This window comes from Hyaena hyaena, unplaced genomic scaffold (genome assembly GCF_003009895.1).
Source record: "Hyaena hyaena isolate Hyena2069 unplaced genomic scaffold, ASM300989v1 scaffold_177, whole genome shotgun sequence".
Taxonomy (NCBI): domain Eukaryota; kingdom Metazoa; phylum Chordata; class Mammalia; order Carnivora; family Hyaenidae; genus Hyaena; species Hyaena hyaena.
Window position 1 is genome coordinate 177170 of NW_024080810.1, and position 21556 is coordinate 198725.

Genomic DNA, 21556 nt, shown 5'->3' on the forward strand with positions numbered 1-21556 from the left:
GAGTCAGCACAGGGCCCGACACGGGGCTCGAACCCACGAACTGCGAGATCATGTCCTGAGCCGAAGTTGGACGCTCAACCAACTGAGTCACCCAGGCGCCCCTGAAAAGAAATTCTTTAAGGAGATAGAGTGGGTTTAAGAAAACTTTTCTTGGTTGACTTTGGTGTTTCTTTCAGGTGTCCAGGTCAGGTGCAGTGTAAGTCTATATGTCACTGAATTTTAGGGGAGATATAGCCAAGGTGAAATACTGCACAACTCTGCAGTGTATGGACCATCACAATCTGACTGTACGGCACCTAGGAAGTTGGCACATAACTAACCCTTATACATCATCTTTGAGTAAATCTGGGGGCTATAAACATTCATGAGTTTTAAATAAAATTTATAAAAGTATCATTTAAGAAATTTGAGGACTTTCCAACAAGGAATAAGACGGAGAATTCCTATGTAAATAACTTCTATCCCAAGTGACATATCCTCAGGGAATAAAAAATTACTGTTGTATATTGCTTAATCCAAATCTCTTCACAGTTTTTTGTTTGTTTTCTTTTTTAAGTTTTGTGCTATATGGATTTAAGTGCTGGGAGAAAAAAAGAAATTTTAAGGTGGTTTTCTTCACCTTAATTCCATTTTTTTAAAATTTTTATGTTTTATTTATTTCTGAGAGAGAAAGAGAGAGAGAGGGAGACAGCATGAACAGGGGAGGGTCAGAGAGAGGGAGACGCAGTATCCAAAACAGGCTCCAGGCTCTGAGCTAGCTGTCAGCACAGAGCCCGACACAGGGCTCGAACCCACTAACCTTGAGATCATGACCTGAGCCGAATCCAGACACTTAACCGACTGAGCCACCCAGGCACCCCTTAATTCTTAATGAGGAAATAAGTATCCATTCTTACTGGACAGCCTACTAAATAATAATAGCAGTGATGATAATAATGAAGATAATAGCATGTAATGTCTAATGAGAGTTTGGGGTGTGTAGTGCCTGGCGTGCAGTAGGAAGTACCTTGGTCAGTTCCCATAGCAGTTCACTCAGATGTTGTATTAGTGTCCCCACTTTATAGGTGTGGTGACTGAGACCTGGAGAAACTAGTTTACTCAATGTCACCTGCCTAGTAGGTAGCAAAGCCGAGATTCAACTTCACTGGGCTCTAGAACAAACTTTTTTCCGCCTATGCTCTCTGGGGCCAGTAAGTAGTATCTTTCATGCATCGTCTTTGGATAATCTAATATTACCTTTCCCATTCCCTCTAATAACGATTGGTCATTTATTTAAAAAAAATACATTTTTTATAAAGCTATTGATCTTTTCTTAATCCAATAATTGGAAAACACTTCTTTTTTTGCTACTTTGGAGAAGTCATGATTTTCCTGTTTGCCTTCAGACTTTACATATCAATTCTTTTCTAATAAATTATACTTAAGCCCAAGTCTTTAAAATTGTCTTTAAAAGCTGCCATAAGTCCATCTCTGTTTCATTGTGTCATATGACTACATGTGAACTTGATTACACTTTCTTTATTTCTTCTGGAAATAGTTATAGTGGTGTGGAAGTTAATCTTGACAAATCTAATTAGCCATATCATATTTCCTTGAAGTTGTGCATTTATCTAGCTGTTATAAGGATGAAAATTACTTAAATAAAAACATTTTGGTTTTCATCATTTTCCTTATAGAAATCAATGTGTGCATGAGAATGCATGGGTATTTCAGTCCATCCAATTATCAAGTAATCATGCAATTATAATGAAAACTTTAAAACTAATTATTTATTTGGACTAATTTTAGATTTTAAGAAACATTGCAGAGATAATACAGAGAGTTTCCAAATGCCCTTCATTAAGATATAATAAGCTTGTGCTAATTCAGAATAGTTGGGGAAATCTTCAGTTTTAGTCAGCTGATAAATCTGTGTACCCTACAAGGAATCAAAACATTCAAATCTGTTTAAGGCATTCAAATGTAAAATGATATATACTTACCTAAATTGATTGAGCTTTTCTGTTTTCTATATTCTGTATTCTGCTACTTGACATTTCTTATAAATGTAGGGAAATTTTTAATTACTTGAAATTTATCATGGGTTGAATGATTGTTTTATTTATAAAAGTTAAAGTGATTTCTTTCCCTAAACCCCTAAATACATACGCTTTCAGGGAAAATTTGGTGTGGAAGACAGGTTGTGTATATTTTAACTATGGAAGACTGTATACACTTTATTTTCAAGGATGTATAGGAAAATATTAAAGGTGTCCTGCCATTTCTGTGAACGTGTAGCATTCCTACATCAATTTTATTATGATGTTTTCTCACACTTTTACAATTTGCCAAGTATGATAAGCACATTTCATTTAAAGTGAGATGTCATTTTATTTTTTGGAAAGCATGCACTAATTCTGTTTTGTTAACTAAATATCTCTGAATCCATTCTGATGATTCTTCCTGGCTTCCACCTGTCAAAGCCATTTGATGTAATTTGTGTGAAAATGTTTAGTGGTCAGCTAGATATTTAAGAGGTAATTGTGGGGACTGGTTAGCCACGGAGTAAGGCTCACTATTTACTGAAAGGTGGTGGAATCAGAGCCATGTGAAAATTAACATTAGCCTAAGATTTGAGTTTCTAACTACCAATTTGACTCTCAAAAGGAAAACTACCAGACACAATGTATATTCTATAATAAAATAAAGTATGGCTGTCAAAATCCCCACAGTGAGAGAGCTCCGAGATACCGCATCGTATAATGAAATCACTAAAGTCCTTGAATTTCGAGCGTCCAAAGCATTTAGACCAATGACCTTCTGTTTTCCTTGAGCTCTAATGACCGGCCTTGCTCTTTGCATTTATTTTCTAGAAGTGAAATGCTCAGCCTTTTAAAATTATGTTTTTGTAGAGCAGCCAAGAGAACGGGCATGGCCGGCTTCTCCTGTGTGTAATGACATGACGTGCTTATGGTGCTTTCTTCTCCCCCCACCCGCTTTGCACCCTTTTCCTAGATGCGCATCGGGAATTCCTTCACAGGCCTGCTTCTGGATACGTGCCAGAGGAGATCTGGAAGAAAGCTGGTAAGAACTGTTGACAACACGAGTCTAGCGTTCTGGCAGCTGTGCGCAGTTGTTCACGCAGCGACGTGAGGAGCGACAAGGAAGGAGGCCTTTCCTGCCAACCACAACAAAAACAAACCAGTCCCCCACCGCAAACCAAAATTTTAAAATCCTAATTAATATTCTTCAACCAGGCCTGATTAGAACACGGAATGGTTTTTATTTTAGTGGCATCTGCCGGTGCCAGGTAATTGGCCGTCTGGCAATATTTCTGTTAGAATCCCCTGTTTTTCAGGTGCTGTCATGGTTTCAGGCTGAAAGCTGGCAGAAGAGGTCTCAGCTTAGGTGCAGTTTATTATTTTTTTTAATTTTTTTAAAATGTTTATTTATTTTTGAGACAGAGAGAGACCGAGCACGAGCTGGGGAAGGGCAGAGAGAGAGGGAGACCCAGAATCCAAAGCAGGCCTCCAGGCTCTGAGCTGTCAGCACAGAGCCCAACGCAGGGCTCAAATGCACCGACTGCGAGATCATGACCTGAGCCGAAGTAGGCCGCTTAACCGACTGAGCCACCCAGGTGTAATTTATTCTTAAAGGAAAAAAAAATTAGTGTTTTAGTAATTAAATTGTATACTTCTTTCTTCCTGATTTTTTGAAATTGAGATATAATTGGCATGTCTCCTGAATTCTTAAGAAAATCTCATCAAAACTAGTTGACTATTGAGGCACTCCAAGATTTTTTTTTTAATGTTTACTCATTTTTTGAGAGAGATAGAGCACAAGTGGGGGAAGGGCAGAGAGAGAGGAAGACCCAGAATCCGAAGCAGGCTCCAGGCTCCGAGCTGTCAGCACAGAGCCCGACGCAGGGCTCGAACCCACAAACCGCATGATCGTGACCTGAGCCAAGGTTGGGCACTTAACTGACTGAGCTACCCAAGCGCCCCAAGGCACTCTGGAATGTTATGATTACAGCCAATATCTAAAATTGATCTTCTGTGCCAATTAATACTCAATGACCATAGCTAAATTATTTCCTAAGTTAAATGACCAAGTTGCTCAACTTCTGTTTTACCCTACCAAATACACCATCAGATTTTCATCAAGAGATACCCCTCTACCTTTTGAAGCTGATTTCAAGTTCTAGGTGACACATTGACTTTGAAAAATTCAGATCTGGCAGAAACTTGGTGGACCACCAGCACTATAAAAGTTCAGTCAAAACCTTGCAAAACCTGACTCAGGAAACAAAACGTAAACTTGTTTCAGGAGTTAAAGATGATATGACAGACACAGACTGTGGTTTTAAGCTGCCATAACTCTGACTGTTAAAATAGTTTGACTTAAGAAACTGGAGAATGCTACTTCTGCAAAGGGTCACATGGGTGTAGGGGCTTAGGAACCCTAATTAAGGAGAAATAGTCAAGGGAAAGGGTCTCTTTGGGTTGTGATTTGACCCACTTGTGTGTCAATAGTTTTGGGTATATAGATCAAAGTGTCTATAAATCAAAGCTGACACTTTGATCATTTGGCTCGTATCCAAGTATTTTTATAGATTTCTAAAAGAAATACCTGTTTTTGTAAAAATGATAAGGATTTTCCAAATCTGATAGTATCTAAGCTTAGTGACTTAGATTGAGAACCAGAAAAGTCTCTTGCGTGTCTAGTATCCAAATCAGATAGATTATTCACTTTAAAGGTTAAATACATATGTTGCTCAACTGCATAATATTATCAGTTTTATTGGATCACCTCTAAGATTTCTACATGGGTCATGGGATACCCCCAAGCTGTTAAAATGTGCTGAGTGTCACCTGTCTGGAAAAGGAATTGCTGCATCTTCTTTCCAGCCACTTTTCCCCCCCATTTTTAACCTGTCAGTGCAACTTACTCCAATAAGAGATATAAAGAATTGCCATTTTGGAAAGCAGAAGGATGACATTTTATGTTGAGGGAGAAAGTCTTTCTCTGTATTTCCCGTATTTATGTATATTTAAGTTAAATCCGTGATAGTTCATAAAGAAAAATTGACAGTAAAGTCTTGTGTAATCCAAATTCTTTTCTCTGTGCTATTATCTGCTCAAGTCTTTGTGTGACTGCTATTAAGTGAGAGCAGATTTTTCTGAATACACCACCTTTGTTGGGAAGTCAACTTGAATAGCTATGCACAAAGGAAGTCCTACCATAAGTGGTAAGCAATTGGAAGCAGATTCAAAACTGCACTGTGTATTTTCCACGTAATCAAGTTTTTAAAAAATCCAACATGTTGTAATCTATTGAGTCCCCAATTATTTTTCCTCACTGTTTTGTGAGTTTCTGAAACTAATTCTGGGTATACTTGACATGGTGGGGGCTTTGCGAATAGAGAAAGAGCAATGCTTTTTATTGTGGCCATGTACTCTCTAAGAAGGGTTAAACCTTATCAAACGAATGCTTGGAACATTGTTTAAATGTGCCTGTATTCTATCTTAGGTTTTCCATCTCAGATATGACTTAAGAGTGGTGTCAATTAAATTTGTGTTCCTCTCACAGTGGTATTCCTAATCTGCTGCCTAAGACCAGTTTGGGGATAGTTTTCCATGGATGGATGCTAATATTAAGGAGTATATTAAATCTCCAAAGTACAGGTGACAGTTTCATCTGGAAATCTTGAGTAACTGCTTATAATATTTATCTTTATAGGCTTCTTAAAAAGCATTTCTGGTGTTCACAGTGTCAAGGCATCCAGCATGATGAAACCACCAAGGGCAGAATGTGACATCTGCACTCTGCTTGTTATAATTTGAAAGCTTTCCCCCCAAGATTCTAAACTTTGCTGCGGGCAAAATTTTTTTTAGAAGAAAACCTATAAAGTGTATCTTTGCAATCAAAGTATTAATACCTTTATGGCAAAAGATAAGTAAATAAAAAAAAACACTTAGAGTATTTGAAAAATATCAAAGGGGCAGAGCTCTCAGTTCAATGTTGTATAACCAGTGCATCCTTTTTCACAGAAAATTATAATTGCAAAAAGCGTATCCTGTGCATGAAAGTATATCATATAATATTTAGCACCATTTTATTCTGAAGTGATCTGAGACTTGCAGAAAAGTTGCAAATCAATGTAAAAAATTCCCTTATACCTTTTACCCAGTTGTCCCTATTTTACTGTATTGTCTTTAATATCTTTCTTTTCCTCTTTCCTTCCCTCCCTTTCTTTTTCTGTCATGCATATTTTTGGCCAACCATTTGAGAGGGAGTTACATACATGATGCCCTTTGACCCTAAAGATTTTAGTGGGTATTAACTGAGACCAAGGATGTTCTCCTATAGAACTATAGCGCAAGTACCAAAATCAGGACGTTAACAGTATTTAATAGTATTTAACTCACAGACCCCATTCACACCCCACATGTTGCCCCAGTAATAGTTTAACAATGTAGTAGAACAGTATACATTTTTTTAAATATTTGGGATCCTAACAAATGTTGAAGGCCCCATCAGTTTTCTCCTACACTTAGTATTTTTAAAAGCAGCAGCAAAAGCGACAGAACACACTAAAGGTATGAACAGTCTTCATCAAATTGGGGGGGGGGGGAATCTAACATAAAGATGGTTTTCAAATCACAACCGAGTGTTTTCTTCAGTATATTTCTTTTTCAAACGATCAGTGAATGTTTGCAGTTGGTAATAAATATTCAAGCACCTTGCAAATGTCCTACCAACTCTCTTTGCTGATCTGTATATGCCTGTGGGATTAGAATAGGAATGCATAATTTAAATATAAATTGCCTGATTTGCATACACAATTAGTCAAGCTACAGCTTTGATCGTAAGCAAAAATTATTGTCCTGTATTACCGCTTAGATAGAATTTTAATTCACCTTGAATATTCAAACTAAATTAGACCCTGGCTGTATAGTTAGAAGGGCAGTACTTCCCTAGTCCCCCAGGTCGTTTATGATAGAGTAATAAAGGCATCCTTTCACCTCCTGGTGAAACTCTGCAGTGCTCTGTTTCTATCCAGATTTTAAGTGGCATCTCTTAAAGCAACCAACAAAGGCTTAACATATTTTAGTTAATATTTCTAGTCTGGATCCTTCCCTTATATTTTAGTTTGTAAAAACAGAGAGAGTAAACTGCAAATGAAAGAACTTCAGATATAATGTTGTTAAAGTGACAGAGGCTACAAAAGTCATGACAACTAATTACGAGTGGAGGGCTTTTGATGATCCTTGAGTCCTGGACGATAGATGTGTGAAATAAACCACAGACGTTTAAGAAACTGGAGGAGTATTTGCATCTCTTACATTTTTAATCTACAGTAAAACATTTTTATTAGGAATCTATGTTTTTAATTAAACAGAACATTTAATTAAGGTGCTTTTTAAGTGGGTGAAACAATTAAGTGCAAACACTTGAATGAAACATGTCATAATTAGTTTTAATAGAGTGTTAATTGGTACTAGGTTTGCCAAGTTAATAATTACTGCTTATTAAATTTTCAATTAATCATTGTCATTTTGCTTTGAATAAAGATGAAAATTAGATAAACTAATTTAGGGGGAGGATATTTTCCCTTGTTAATTAGAACAGTTAATTTTTTTAAATGGAAATTACTTGTTTCAGTTGTCAATCTCATATTGTACATTAGTCAAATCTTTGCACCCTTTCCACAGCCAAAAATAAAGAGCTAATTTGACACCTTGCAGGTTTGTAGGCAGGCTTGATTGTTTTGGCCTCTGGTAGGATTCAATTAAATTTGTCTAGTGCAACAGTTGGTTATGCGAAGCTGTGCATGTCTTTGATCGAATAGGTGGACAAAGGGCTTAAAATTTGGAAGTGAGAAAATGATTTTTTAGAATCCCTATCATTCAGTCAGTCTGTACAGGCATATGTCCACATTACCCAGGAAATCACTGGGGAAAAAGAAAAGCCGGATCATCTGTTTCACCTTGGATTTTCTTGACAGGGTCTTCATTGACATGGTTGCCACGTGAATGCCCTTTCACTGTTGTGCTGTATGTTTCACCAGCAAAATAATTGTCAGCACTTATATGTGTAGGCGTGTGAAGTCCATCCCCTTCCTCTTTCTTTCTGAAAGCTTTACTCATGCACTCCCTATGTGCCTATTACCCCAGAGCATTGTTCCAAGCCACCTTAATGTGTCTAAATTATCCAGACAGGTTTCTTGTGGTCGTTTTGTCCTTTAACTCTCTAAGTCTGGGCTCATAATCATTTCTGGAGGTACTAGTTGGGTAGAAAAGTGGTACTGTAGTAGTTTAAAAAATATTCCCAGACCTGCAAGTTAAAGGTAAAAAAAAAAACCCTCCACACTCTGTTTTGCTAAATGAATTTCCAAAATCGGCTGGCTTCTTAGACAGCCGCGAGAACTGCCCAGGATCCGGGATGAGAGCCACGCCCCTACTGTAGAATTCTGTTTCGCAGCGATCCGTATCCAAGGTCCCGCGCTAACAGGGAAATGTTCTCTTGTCCCGTGTGGCCTGCACGCAGAGGAGGCGGTCAACGAGGTGAAGCGCCAGGCGATGACCGAGCTGCAGAAGGCCGTGTCTGAGGCCGAGCGGAAAGCCCACGACATGATCACGACCGAGCGTGCCAAGATGGAGCGCACAGTGGCCGAGGCCAAGCGGCAGGCGGCTGAGGACGCGCTGGCCGTCATCAATCAGCAGGAGGATTCAAGCGAGGTGAGGTGCTAGGGAGGGCTTCCAGGGCAAGCAGATTGTTTCCGCTAAGCCGAGCGCTCGGGCCGGATTCCAGGAGGCCATACCAAGTAAAAGCGGGTATTGGCTTTTAGACAAACCAATCTTCAGGGCAAAATGAGAATAAACCGGAGGGGGAGGGAGGGAGTCCTGGCACCTGTGGAATCCATCAAGTGCTGATCAAATGTTGTCTTTAATAAAGACCTAAAAGACCAACTCTGCCAAGAAAGGTTTATAGAATATATATTTGGTGGATAACAGATTCAAGTGAAATTCTCACAGCTTCTTAGCACTTGGCCATGGGAATACGTGTGTGTGTGTGTGTGTGTGTGTGTGTGTGTGTGTGTGTGGTTTCCTTCTAATACAAGGGGTTTAATAGAGATGTCCTGTGCAGACGTGCTCTCCAAAGACATATGACATGGTTGGGATCGCGGCCACCTCCTTAACTATTGGTCCTAAAATCCAGCACGAAAACAGCACTGCCTCAATTCAACATTTCTGAGAGATCTTCCACACAGTCCATTTCTCCCCATTATTTGTAATAAGCATTATGCGGGTCATTTCATAGCATAACACCGCAGACATCGCAATATCATTTGGTATCATTTCAGCATATTGAAACACACACGTAGCCCAAATGGCTCAAGGATCCAAGAAATAACTAAAACACAGTATCTAACAATGCTTTTTAAAATAGAACCTGCAAAATCAGAACAACGTAGTAATGCTTTGCATTAATTAATGCAGCACCACAATTCACCCGCCACCCTGCAGTAACTTTAGATAAAGGACTGTAGTGAGCTAGTCTCACCAAGCTGAACTAGCAAGAGCATAAACTGATAAATCAATGGTCTACTACAATACATATCTATAATTTGTGAGGGAGAGTAAGAGTTTAATTTGTACCAGGCTTCTCTGTAGATGAAAGACCCTGCAGGAATCACTCCATGCCCAGAGTTTCTATTTAATGTGTAGCAGATGAATAACAAGGGGACAAAAGGAATTGATTTTCAACATTTGAAAGTTTCTCAGGAAAAGAGGGACAAAGGGAAGTTTATCTACCCTTTAACTGCTGACTTTTCCATTGTCGAATTAAGCTAGACGTAAACTCAATTTTATTGGCATCTTGTGGCTAAGATATTTAAGGACCTTGTTTTATGTTTTTTAAAAAGTTTCTATTAACATCTTTTGGAGAGAATTTGTCCTGCTCCATTTAAGTTAGTAATACGATGAAACACAGTTGTTGCTTTCCCTAAACCATGATCACTTTCGCAAGGACACATCAGGGCGGTTACGTAATGGTAAGAGTGTTTTGTGGGTCACTAAATTCTAAAGGTAAATGTTTAAGAAGAAATTGAGAACTAAGTCTTTGGCAAATAACAATGCCGTATTCCTTTAGGATCTAAAAGCTTTGTGCCTTTCTTCCTAGTACTTATCCAGAAAATATATGATCGTGACACTAGTATTTAGCATTATAAAAATATGGCAGGGTGCCTGGATGGCTCAGTCAGTGAAGTGTCGGACTCTTGATCTTGGCTCAGGTCTGGATCTAACAGCTTGTGAGTTCGAGTCCCACTCCAGTCTCTGTGCTGATGGTGCAGAGCTTGCTTGAGAGTTCTCTACCTCTCTCTCTGGCCCTACCCAGCCTGTATGCTCGTTCTGTCTCTCTATCAAAAAATGGATAAATAAACATTAAAAAACATATGGCATATCAGACAGTAGCTCTAAGTAGTAGATAGGATAGAATACCCTGAATGTGAATGGTCTTATGTAGCGATTGTTTTTTTTTTTCTTTCTTTTTGGATCCCTTAGGAAACTTTAATCTAGCACTGCCTTTAATCTGCAATATAGCACTACCCTTGTTTTAAGTGACACTTTGCCAAGGGCTTGAAGGTAGACTTTGCTAGGAGAGAGGGTTTGAAGTTCAGAGGACCCAATTTGATTCCTGGCTGCATCACGTACAATTCTGCAACTTTGAGAAAGCCGCCAAGCATCTAGACGCTTTGGTCTTCTTACCGTGATGTGAATAGGAATGAAAATGTCCCGTACAGTGGCCAGAGCCTTGAGACATGATCATTTTTTCATCTCACTGGTGAGGAAAGTCACCTGACACAGCTGGGACACAGCAGAAACAAAGCTGGAATTCATACCATGCTGTCAATCCCTATGGTGTTCTGTCGCTAAAACAAGGATCCTTCCAGAAGGATCGTTAAGGTCATTTTTGGATGCAGATATTCTGCAAGGCAACTTAGGACTGATTTCTTCTTTTTAAGCTGCTGTACCTCTTTTGAGACTTGGAGTGGGATGGAGGGCTTGATCCCTCAAATAACTGAGTTTCTTTTCTTCAAAAACAAGATAAACATGGTCCTGAGAATAGGAGAGCAAAAGATGAAAGAGAGATCCATTAGGATGAAACTGAGACCCCTCTAGACTTTGACATGAGTCTACACATACGATAAAGAGGGTTTGACCAAAGACTTGACAGAGAAATAAAGGGTTCATCCACTAGCCCTAAATTAAAGGTACACATTCTCCTGGGGAATGGCAATGTCCAAGAACAGTCTAAATGCCTGATGGTAAGTTTAGGCAGCTCTATCTTTTGCCCAAATTTGTAGGTAAATACTTTTTATTTCCCCCCTCAGAAATTCTTTACCTTTAATTTATGAGTGGGACAAAACTGAATCCAGTGTATTATTTTTCCTAACCCTGCCCTTCTCTCACACTGAGGAATATACACCTTTTCATAGAAATGACCTGATAGAAGCCACCCCAGTGGTGATGTTTGCAGGTCACCTCAAGTCCAGAAAGTTCCCTGGAGCCCTCTGGGACAGAGCCAGAACAACTCTGGCTTCCTTGGACTGGCTAGGATAGAGCACCCTAATCCAGCCTTCACCATGGTTGGCCCCAGGGTGGGAATCTGTTAGGCCAGGACTGCGTGGCCCAGCTGATGTGCAAAGGCAGTACAGGTACTTCTCAGAATTTTCTTCTGTTGTTCTAGTCAGGGGGTTTTCTTGAATTTTAGCCACTGAACCCCAAATAAGACCACATAGTAGTGTGTTTTAGAAGTTTGATAAATAGTTCTTTTTTTTTTTCTTACGAAAATACATAAGAGGTCTGGCCACCATAGTAACTGATTGAAAAAAGAAAACAACATATATTCCCATTAAATGTAGGAAACATTGATTTAAAACCGTATTAAGAAATGAATGAGCATTCATTAAAAGAAAAAATTCGTATTTGTGACCTGCCCAGGGAAGTTTGTTATTTAATACATACAACTCTAAATCACCCATATCCATGTATTCATTTATTTTTTTTTAATGTTCATTTTTGAGAGAGAAGGCATGAGTGGGGGAGAGGGGTGGAACGGAGGATCTGAAGCAGGCTCCGTGTTGACCGCAGACAGTCCCATGTGGGGTTCAAACTCACAAACCATGAGACGAAGACCAGAGCCGAAGTCAGATGCTTAACCGATTGAGCTACCCAGATGCCACTCGTTTATTCCTTCAATAACTAAGTCTTGAGCTTTTATTCTGTGTCAGGGATGGTGCTAGGCACTGAGGGTACCTCTGCTTTCACGTTGACTACAGTTCATTAGAGGAGGTAAATCACTAAATTATAAGGGTCTTGATAGGTTTAGTGTGAAAGCTTCCAGAAATTAAGTTTCATTTCATCTGATACTTAAAAAGATAATAAGGAACTGATGGGCACCTGCTCTGCATCCCACTCCCCCCGCCCCATTCCCTCATCACTGTTTCTCTGGTCAAGGGGCATGTCGGTGCCTCTGTGCAGTTGGAAGAGGACAGGTGGGAAAAGAAGCTTTGCCGGGCTTTGAGAACAAGAAGAGGGCTATGAGTGTTTTGGAAGAATCACTCGAGCTGCTGTGTGGAGAGAGATTAGAGGGAACTAAATGGAGGGACCAGTCTGTGTGAGGAGGCAGATGGGGATGAAGATGGTTGGTAGTGGCTCCGGGGGTGGAGAAAATTGTAGATGTTGGCTAGGAACCCATGAGATAAAATGGGCAGGATTTCATGACTGGTTGGCTGTCAGGGAAGCAGAGTCCAGAAGGCGGGGTTGGGAAATACACCTCAGATAACCCTACTTGAACCATCTTCAGAAACTTACTGGATTTGATCTGCCCAAGGTATGTGTGGGGGAGGGGGTGGGGTTATTTGAGGGCACGGGAAGTAGGAGCTTGGTAGAAGGGGTAACCTTCCTTCATTTTTTGTGCATAAACAACACAAGTTAAAACATTTTGGAAGCTCAAATCAGTTTCTGAATCCAGCTAGACAGATCGTCTCTAAATCAGAAAGGGTAAACAGAGCACAAGGTCTTAAATCGTGCTGTTTAATGTGAAAATCAGAATAGTATATAAAGGTAGTGTACAGGGTGGCCATACGCTCCAGGCGGAGTGACACAATCCTGTTTAGCCCTGTTGTCCGCTGTAATTACTGAGTGGTCCCTTTTATTAAGTGTTCTGGTTTGTATGATAAATTATATGGTCACACCGCTTGAAGGCCATGTTCAGGAGATTCTATGGTCATCTTTTACTAGCAAAGCTCAGAGACAGGTGCTTGGGGGCAGAAAGAATCTGGATTCTGGGTCCAGCTCATTACCCTATCGGGCGTCCTTGGGCAGATCATTTCACTCCCGTCAACCTCCATTTCTTCTTAAGGAATGAGGTGTTACTTGCTTACCTCGGAGGGTCGTTTAGAAGTTTTGATTTGCCTGGTTTTGCTTTCTGTTGATATATAGTTGGCACACAAAGTTTAGAAGATTTTTTTACACCAACATTTTAATACAAAGTGTTCTGAGAGCTATAACACAAGGCATCCTCGCCAGCTGATATTTCCCATAGTCCATCATCACAAGATATGCTAAACTTTCTGACTGCAACAAGTCTTTTTCTCCCTTCTCTCCCTTAAGTTGAAGTCACCCCCTATCGTAGACATATACCCTGTCTCTTATGTAGATCACAAGGATCTAGATCATCTGAATCCGTAAAAATACGTATGTAGGTAATATAAATGCACAAAATATTGTTCTCCTCCTAGAGACTTCAAGAAGGAATCTGAACTCCAGAATCAAAGACCAGATCTCTAGACGGAGTTTCTTCTGAGCTATTTTTGTTAAAGACATATGCCCATGTATACTTGTTTCTATGATTTCGGAGTTTCTACGTGTTTTCACACTTGAAAAATGAACCTAATAATTCTCTTTCTGCTTAGGAAAACTAGTGGTTCTGAAAAGTAGGCAGTAAAGAATGGAGACATTTCTAGAAAGAGGAGACAAGGATTGAAAATATTGAACTGGAGAGAAGAGCGGGAGGAAGGTGTAGAGTCGGGAAGGAATAGGCACGGGGAGTATCTGTATTATTACACCATGTGTTTTGTCATCCAGACGGGAACTCTCTTCAGGGTAAAAGGGGGTGTTTCTCTCCAGGACAGGCTATTCTGTGTGCACAGAAATCCATGGTCAGCATAGTTACTGGGAGAGGCAGGAAGTGTGTTTTACTTGAGGTGAAACAGACCTACAGCAAGTGTTGAATTCTGTACCGGGCGTGGTAAAAACTACTTTTTGTACTTTCTGTGCTTCAGTGCATTTATTCTTCTTGTGAGTCCAGGTAAAGTAGATAATGCTGTTGTTCTTATTTTGCAGCTGAGGAAAGCTGAGTCCTGGGAGGTGAGGCCTTTGCTCAGGGTCTCAGCAGTAAGTGTGAGCTGGCCCTCAGCCCGGACTATCTGCCTCTCAGGCCACCTTCTTAAAGGCAACAGGGGAAATTTTTCCCCTGATGGTCTATTAGTGTATCTATTTCTTCATTGGACTTCCTTCACATTATTCCTACCTAAGTTCTCTAAGTGGGTTTATACACTAAAAATTGTTATTGTAATTATAATAGAATGATGCTGGACTTGGGGCAGACATCTAAGCAATATGATACTTTATATTCTCTCCCCCACCCCCATTTCAGTGTATTAATGTTTTGTACCGAGAATATCTGGTTCCCATACATGTATCATTTTTTTCCCAGTGAACGTTGTCAGATTGGGCCTATTTTCAAAGACTCTGCTGCAACTCTTCTTCGAGATCAGTAACCTAGTCTAGCTTAGGGGAAAGCAGTGACTGGACATGGTCCTATGACCATAGGACAGAGAGTAAATAATTGTACTGTTCTAATAGTTTTGAGTTTTAAGCTACCCCCATGATTAAAATAGCCTTTATTTATTTTTCCTACATAGGTGCAGAACTATACAGTTTATATTAAAGTTGAACATCTTTGTGGCATTTAAAGAGAAACACTGATCAAATCTTTCCAGAACCTGCTAAGCCCTGACAGTGTGAGCAAGTCACTCTGAGAGGTTCCTGTTCTTTACTCCTTCTAGAATTAGTGGAACTGCCCCCTGCGGTCCCCCATGGAACTGCGGACCCTGTGCATTTTGACCCAAATGAAAGAAACCCCACCTGAGTGGACCCTGCAGAATTAGTTACCATATAGTTATAGCACAGGAGTCTCTCAGCAGGGTCCTTATAAGGGCCTCCGGATCCTGTCAGACCTGTCAATCCCGGAACAATTTGGAGCTGTCGGACCGGAAGCTGTGACTCCGTGTTACAATAAGATTTGTTGTTGTTTCATGTTAAAAGGCCAGCTGTTGGCATCCATAGTTGTTCACGGGACAGTGGACAGAGCACTGGACCTTGAATGGTCAGTATTGTCTCACCTGTGGGAGCTTTGGATTTCACATCTGTAAAACTAGGGTAATGTTTATGTGACTCAGTTTGTAAGGTTGCTGAGAGATGCAGAGAGTAGATGTGTTTCATAACCAAGTCAGCTTCCAAGTGAGCAGTGTGTGTGTCTGTCTGTCTCTGTGTTTATGAATGACAGAGATGAAAACCCAGTTAAACCCTATTCTAACTGGAAGGGCAGGGAAGGAACTTGGATAGTAACCATAAGCTTGGAAAGCTGGGAAGAGAGACGATGGAGGGAAAGTCCATGAGGGTTGGCACTGAGTTGCTGCAGGGATTAAAGATGGAGGAGTTTCTAATAAGATGCGAAAGTCTTGAACTTGAATGTTGCCAGCGACTGGAACGGACCACACCAGAGAATCAGGCTTAGGGAGTACTGACTTGGGTGACAGGAGCCTCCTGGTGGAGTTCCAGAACTAGCAGTTGCTAGTAGCTCAGGAAGGAAATGAAGGACTGGAAAAACAGGTTGGAGTATCGTTTTCTTACAGCTGATAGTTGGAAGCATGAGGGCTGACACGGGAGAGCGTAGGAAGCAAAAGATTTTCTTTTCTTTATGCCAGCTTCCCCCTCTTGCCAAATATTTAGAGGGAAATGAACACACAGAAAAAAAAGAAAGAAAGAAAGAAAAAGACGTTCCCGTGTAACAAACAGAATTGTAGCATCTCAAAACAAAAGTTCGAAGGAATTTCAACAAGGGAAATTCAAAAAGGAGGAGTGGCGAAATGGTCACTAATGGCGAATCTTTAGAAGGTCTGAGGACAGTGAGGGTACAGAAAAAGTGGTCACTGAATAAGCGTAAGGGGAGGTAAGCTAATGTTTTTTCTACGATGTTGCCGTCAGTAGCTGTGCTGGGAGGCATGGGGCAGTGAGCCTTCTAATTCTAAAGATTGTACCATGCAAGGATTGTAGATAGTGTCTTCTGGCCAGTGCCAAAAGTGACTTTCTGCCATTTTATTCAAGACTTCCTGAACATCAGGCACTGTGCTCAGCACTCGCATCCTCCTGAACAGCATGCAGTTATTACCTGTGTTGCAGGTGCTGTCCCTTCACTGTCTCACCTAAGTAACTTGACTGTGGTTTTAAGGCCACTAAATGGCCAAGTTGGAAGTAAAACCCAAGACAGGCTGACTGAAGCCACTCAAAGCTGGAAGCCATTTTTCACTGCACACCCTGATACCTTGTCTTTGGTGCGCTAGCTTCCTGTGCCAGCCTGTCTCTGCTTTCAGCAATTAAGCACCCTTCTAACCTGATTTCCTGCTAAAACAGGCTGTAAGAAGTGTCTGAAATGGACTGAGTGTGGAGCTTTGGGAAATGTGTTTGATTTGCAGTCCAAAAACCTGGGTCAATCAGACCTGGGCTATGTAATTTCATATCTGTGTGACTTGAGGCTAATCGTTTACTGTACAAGTTATTTATTCTTCGGGCCTCAGTTTTCTGAGCTGCAAAATGTTTTTGACGGTGGTTTTAAATTTGCCGTGCGTTGTACAAGTAGGATGTGATCCTGCTGTGGATTTAAGTCAGTGTGTGGTAGAGTTCTTTACATTTTGGGACTTTTGATTGTAATCATCCTACTTTGTTCATTGAGCATCATTTGCACGCTAGACTCTTTGGGGAGACTTTTAGGTGACTGTCGACTCAGAGAAGCCTAGAGCAATCAGGAGAACATGTTTTATTTACTGGAAAAGGAATTTCCAACAGTAAGAACCAGAAAGGATTTTATTTTGCAGGTGGGGCTATGAAATACCATTCTCTGTGTATCTAAAATAAGAAGGAGGAAATAATTTTGTCCTTAGGGATGAAGAGAGTTGCAGGTATGGAACACAGTAGCAACAATCTTTGACCCACAGCTCTGGCATTAAAAAGCTTCAGATCACCAGTTTCCTTTCTGTCTGTAGTATTAGCACATTTAGCAAAAGGGAGCGTTTTATTCAGTTTCATATTCTTCCTCTGAGTCACAGCCTCAGTCACATAACTTTGGTCCATGGCTGACTTCCATTTTTTGGATCAGGGGGAAAATATTCCCTATGCCAATAAAGGAATAATAATATCACAACTAAGGAGGACTTTGCCACGTATTTAGGGAGTGAAATTTGCTATGAAATGGTATTCTTGAGCCTTCTACACTAGTAATTCCGTTGCCAGTATCATTCTTCAGAGGACTGGAAGGGAAACTCAAGTTATATGGTGGATGGATGGATGGATGGATGGATGGATGGATGGGAGAAAGAAAGAGAACGGAAAAGGAAAGGAGGGAGGAGGGAAAGAAAGAAGTGAGGAAATACTAGCCTGAATTTAAAAAGCATACATTGAAAAATAGAAAATGAGTTTAGACCATCGTTGATATACCCCTGGGTATTAGACACAGTTTGCACTTGCCACCTTTGTGAACAGCTGAAAGCTTAGAAACTTAAAATGTTCCACATTAGGGTACTCATAAGATTCTACACGTTCCACTGTCCCCAGAAGTGTGACTGTTGAGTGGCGGAGCGCCCCTGGTCAGGCATCCATCTTGCCAGCATGGATGCACCAGCAGGAAATTTGGTAGAGCTACCCAAGAGAAATATATTAATGGAAACTGCTTTGTCTGTTTCCTAATGAACCTTTCCAAAGGAATATGCACTTTGGAGATTTTTGTTGATTGAACACTCATGCTAAAGTTCCTGCACATTCATTACAGTGCAATGTTAAGAGCAATAAAAATATGTAGTCCTTCCCTACCCGCGTGCCCCCCCCCAGCTCATTTGAATTGCTCTTTGTTGTACTTTCCTACAGCTGAAGGTTGTTTCTGTCCCTAGGGTGGGTGGTAAATGAATGGAATGGAACAGCTTCAGAGTGGGACCAGAAGTAAAACTAGCCAGAGCTCTTGAATCCTGGGTCAGAACCCGGCGGTGCTAGGCAAGAGAGCTCAATTCCCAGCAGCTTCGTGATCCAAAACATCTGTTTCTCTATCTGGCACAGTTCCACTTTTTTATTTATAAAATTGTTCCCATCTTTGAAAAACACTTTAAAAAATAAAGAAGTTCCCACTCTGTCCCTTCTTTCCACTCCCCGGCACATGCATTTGTAATTACCTGGTTTCATCTGTGTGTTTAATCAGCCTAAATAGAGAAGGTTGCCTACATCTGATTTCAATCTGAAGGAGCCATTGAGTGTTGGGCAGTTACCACCCTCACGTCCGCCAAACTGTGCCTTTGCCAGAAAAAGGATAAGACTCACACCAGGGTATTTCCTAAAGAAGCCACTTGACTCAGATTAGATGTTTAATTTCCTTAAAATATTGTTTTGGATCCAGGTCTCTGTTCTCTAATTGGGATTTTCTGATATAATTTAGGAATTTTGCTTATGTGCTGAGTTTGTTCCAGGATCCAGCTGGCATTATTCGAAACGCCCAAACCTCAAGGAAGCAAACTTCACTGTGGGTGCAGAGCATCACGATGCCTCACCACTCTGAAGGATGGGCCAGGCTCATGCTGTTCAGGTCTTTGTGGGATCATTATACATGCAATACGATTGAGTTAATTTTGACAGCGAAGGGCTTCTGGTTATGGTAGGAAAGCCTCTAATCCAGAGGTACACACATCTCTTGAAAAATTTTCCTGGGTAAATTCAATTAAAGTAGAAATGTATTTTGTTTTAATTCTTTCTTTTAAGTTTATTTATTTTGAGAGAGAGAGAGAGAGTGGAGTGCACACACACACATACACACACACACACACACGAACACACACACGAGCGAGTTGGGAAGGGGCAGAGAGAGGAGAGAGAATCCCAAGCCCACAGTTCGGGGTTTGAACCCACGAACCGAGAGATCATGACCTGAGCCGAAATCAAGAGTCGGAAACACCCAACCTACTGAGCCACCCAAGCGCCCCTCAGCTTTTATTGATATTAACATATAAACCAAGGTTTTGAATTTTCCTCAACTGGGTTCCCTTAAAACACTTCCCACTGACCATAGTTTGAGATGTTAAATTTTCTCTCCCTTTCTTGGGCCATAATTATGTAGCTGAGTTCTAAGTTTAAACAATAATAGTTCTAGAGTTTAGAGGCTCCCAGCACTTAAAGGACTGTAGAAGCCATTTAATTTTTTTAGCAAGACTGGATTGACTGCTAAAAATCCCTTTGCATATTTTGGATGTTGGTAAAACCAAACACACCAGGGTCATTGGCTGCTATTCTGCTGGGATGTTTTTAGCCCACCACGGGGCTCAGTCCCACAAACCGTGAGATCATGACCTGAGCCAAAATCAAGGTCCTTCACCTACTGAGCCACCCAGATGCCCCTTAAAAGGTATTTTCATTGTGACACAGCCACACCAGTCAACTGGGTTGGGGTTTCCCTAGTATAGTCAGAAGTTTTGCAAGAAAATAAAACCAAGGAAGGTGAAGAACACAAAAGATTAATGGCACAATGCTAAAGTCACTTGGGAACGGTTTTGTCAGAGGAACCCCAGACATTGAAAGTTGGCCTCCTGAGCTTCTGCCGCTTCCTCCAAGGGCCCCTGAGGGCACTGTCTCCCCCTTTATACCTAAGATCTCTCCCATACAGTTGCTTTTCTCCGGTGCGTCTGCGCCCTGATTCATGCTGTGTTTATCTCAAGGTTTAACTCTTAGAGGCAACCTCATTTCTGCTTTCCCCTCTCTTGTAAAGCAGCCCCAGAGATTGACAGCAGACTTGCCATGGTCCCAGTTGTTTTGTCTACTTTTCTAACTACTCAGAGTTGCTGAGGTGAAAATGCGCCAGGAAGGAACCCGGTCATCTCAAAAGCGTTGTATGCAAGTGGAGCCATTAGTTACCCGGTTTCAAGGTTTCTAGTTTTCAAAGCCAAATTAGGTGTAGTCTGACTGATTCGTTTCGCAGGTATTTATTGAGCACCTGTGTATAGCAGGCACTGTTCTGGGTGCTTAGAATATATCAGAGAAAAAACAAACCGGCGATCCCATCCTCCAGGGAGCTGAAGCGAAGGAGCTTGTTTTGAGCTTCTCCTACCATTTGGTTGTCGGGTGCCCTGAAGTCTGGTCGTAGTGATGGAGCGGAGAATGCAGTCCTCTAGGTCTCTCTGTTGCTTGATGTTTCTTTGAATCTAACATGTGGTTGTCCCAGTTCCTCTCTGATTCTGTTAGTATCTTGAGGCAAGGAGCTTCTGCCAGGAGTGATGTATTTGTGTCTGACCGTGGGCGGTATCGGTATTAGAAGGGGAAGAAGATGTAGATGCTGAAGTTGTCAGTATGGGTGAACAGAGAATTTAGATGCGAAGATCGGCAAACCTGCAGGGAAAGGATTTTATAGGAAAAACAACGCCTCTCCCGGTTCGTTAGATATACTAGCTGTTGGTAGAAAAATTTCGGCAGTCGCACCAAAACCTGTATCTTTTTTTATTGGTGTTGTTTTGAAGTTTTTATTTATTCATTTGGAGACAGACAGGACAGTGCGAGTGCAGGAGGGGAAGAGAGGGGGGGGAGACATTGAGAATCCCAAGCGGGCTCTCCACTGCCAGCACAGAGCCCAACTCAGGGCTCAGACTCACGAAACCCACAAGATCAGGACCTGAGCCGAAACCAAGAGTCAGATGCTTGGCCCATCGAGCCACGCAGGTGACCCCCACACCGATATCTTCTATGTGCTGAGTGTGCCCCACACACACAGCCCTGGATCCTTCATTCTTCCCATAACGTTCTTGAAAACTAAGGAGGCAGCGCTGCCTAGCATACTGTCAGACTTTGACCTCGACGAGGTTGTTCATGGGGGATTTTGCTTTCTTCTGCCTTCTCCCTGCAGAGTTGCTGGAATTGCGGCCGCAAGGCGAGCGAGACGTGCAGCGGCTGTAACACGGCCCGGTACTGTGGCTCCTTCTGCCAGCACAAAGACTGGGAGAAACACCACCACATCTGTGGACAGACCCTGCAGGCCCAGCAGCAGGGCGACACGCCCGCCGTCAGCTCCTCCGTCACGCCCAACAGCGGGGCCGGGAGCCCCATGGACACACCACCAGCAGCCACCCCGAGGTCGACCACCCCGGGGACCCCTTCTACCATAGAGACAACCCCTCGCTAGACGGGAACTCAGAACTGTCAGA

The 21556-nt window shown here is 41.4% G+C and overlaps 1 protein-coding gene across 2 annotated transcripts in view; it reads left to right on the forward strand.

Annotated features, from left to right (window-relative positions):
* The window catches only part of RUNX1T1 (RUNX1 partner transcriptional co-repressor 1), a 136229-nt gene that overhangs the window by 114513 nt on the left and 160 nt on the right, over positions 1-21556 (forward strand). For both annotated transcript variants that reach the window (XM_039240569.1, XM_039240568.1), the window contains exons 9-11: positions 2995-3063; positions 8530-8720; positions 21259-21556. The exon at positions 21259-21556 is cut by the window's right edge and continues 160 nt beyond it. In XM_039240569.1, coding sequence (XP_039096500.1) covers positions 2995-3063; positions 8530-8720; positions 21259-21534 — 536 coding nt within the window. In that variant the 3' untranslated portion in view covers positions 21535-21556. The remainder of the gene's footprint in view (positions 1-2994; positions 3064-8529; positions 8721-21258) is intronic.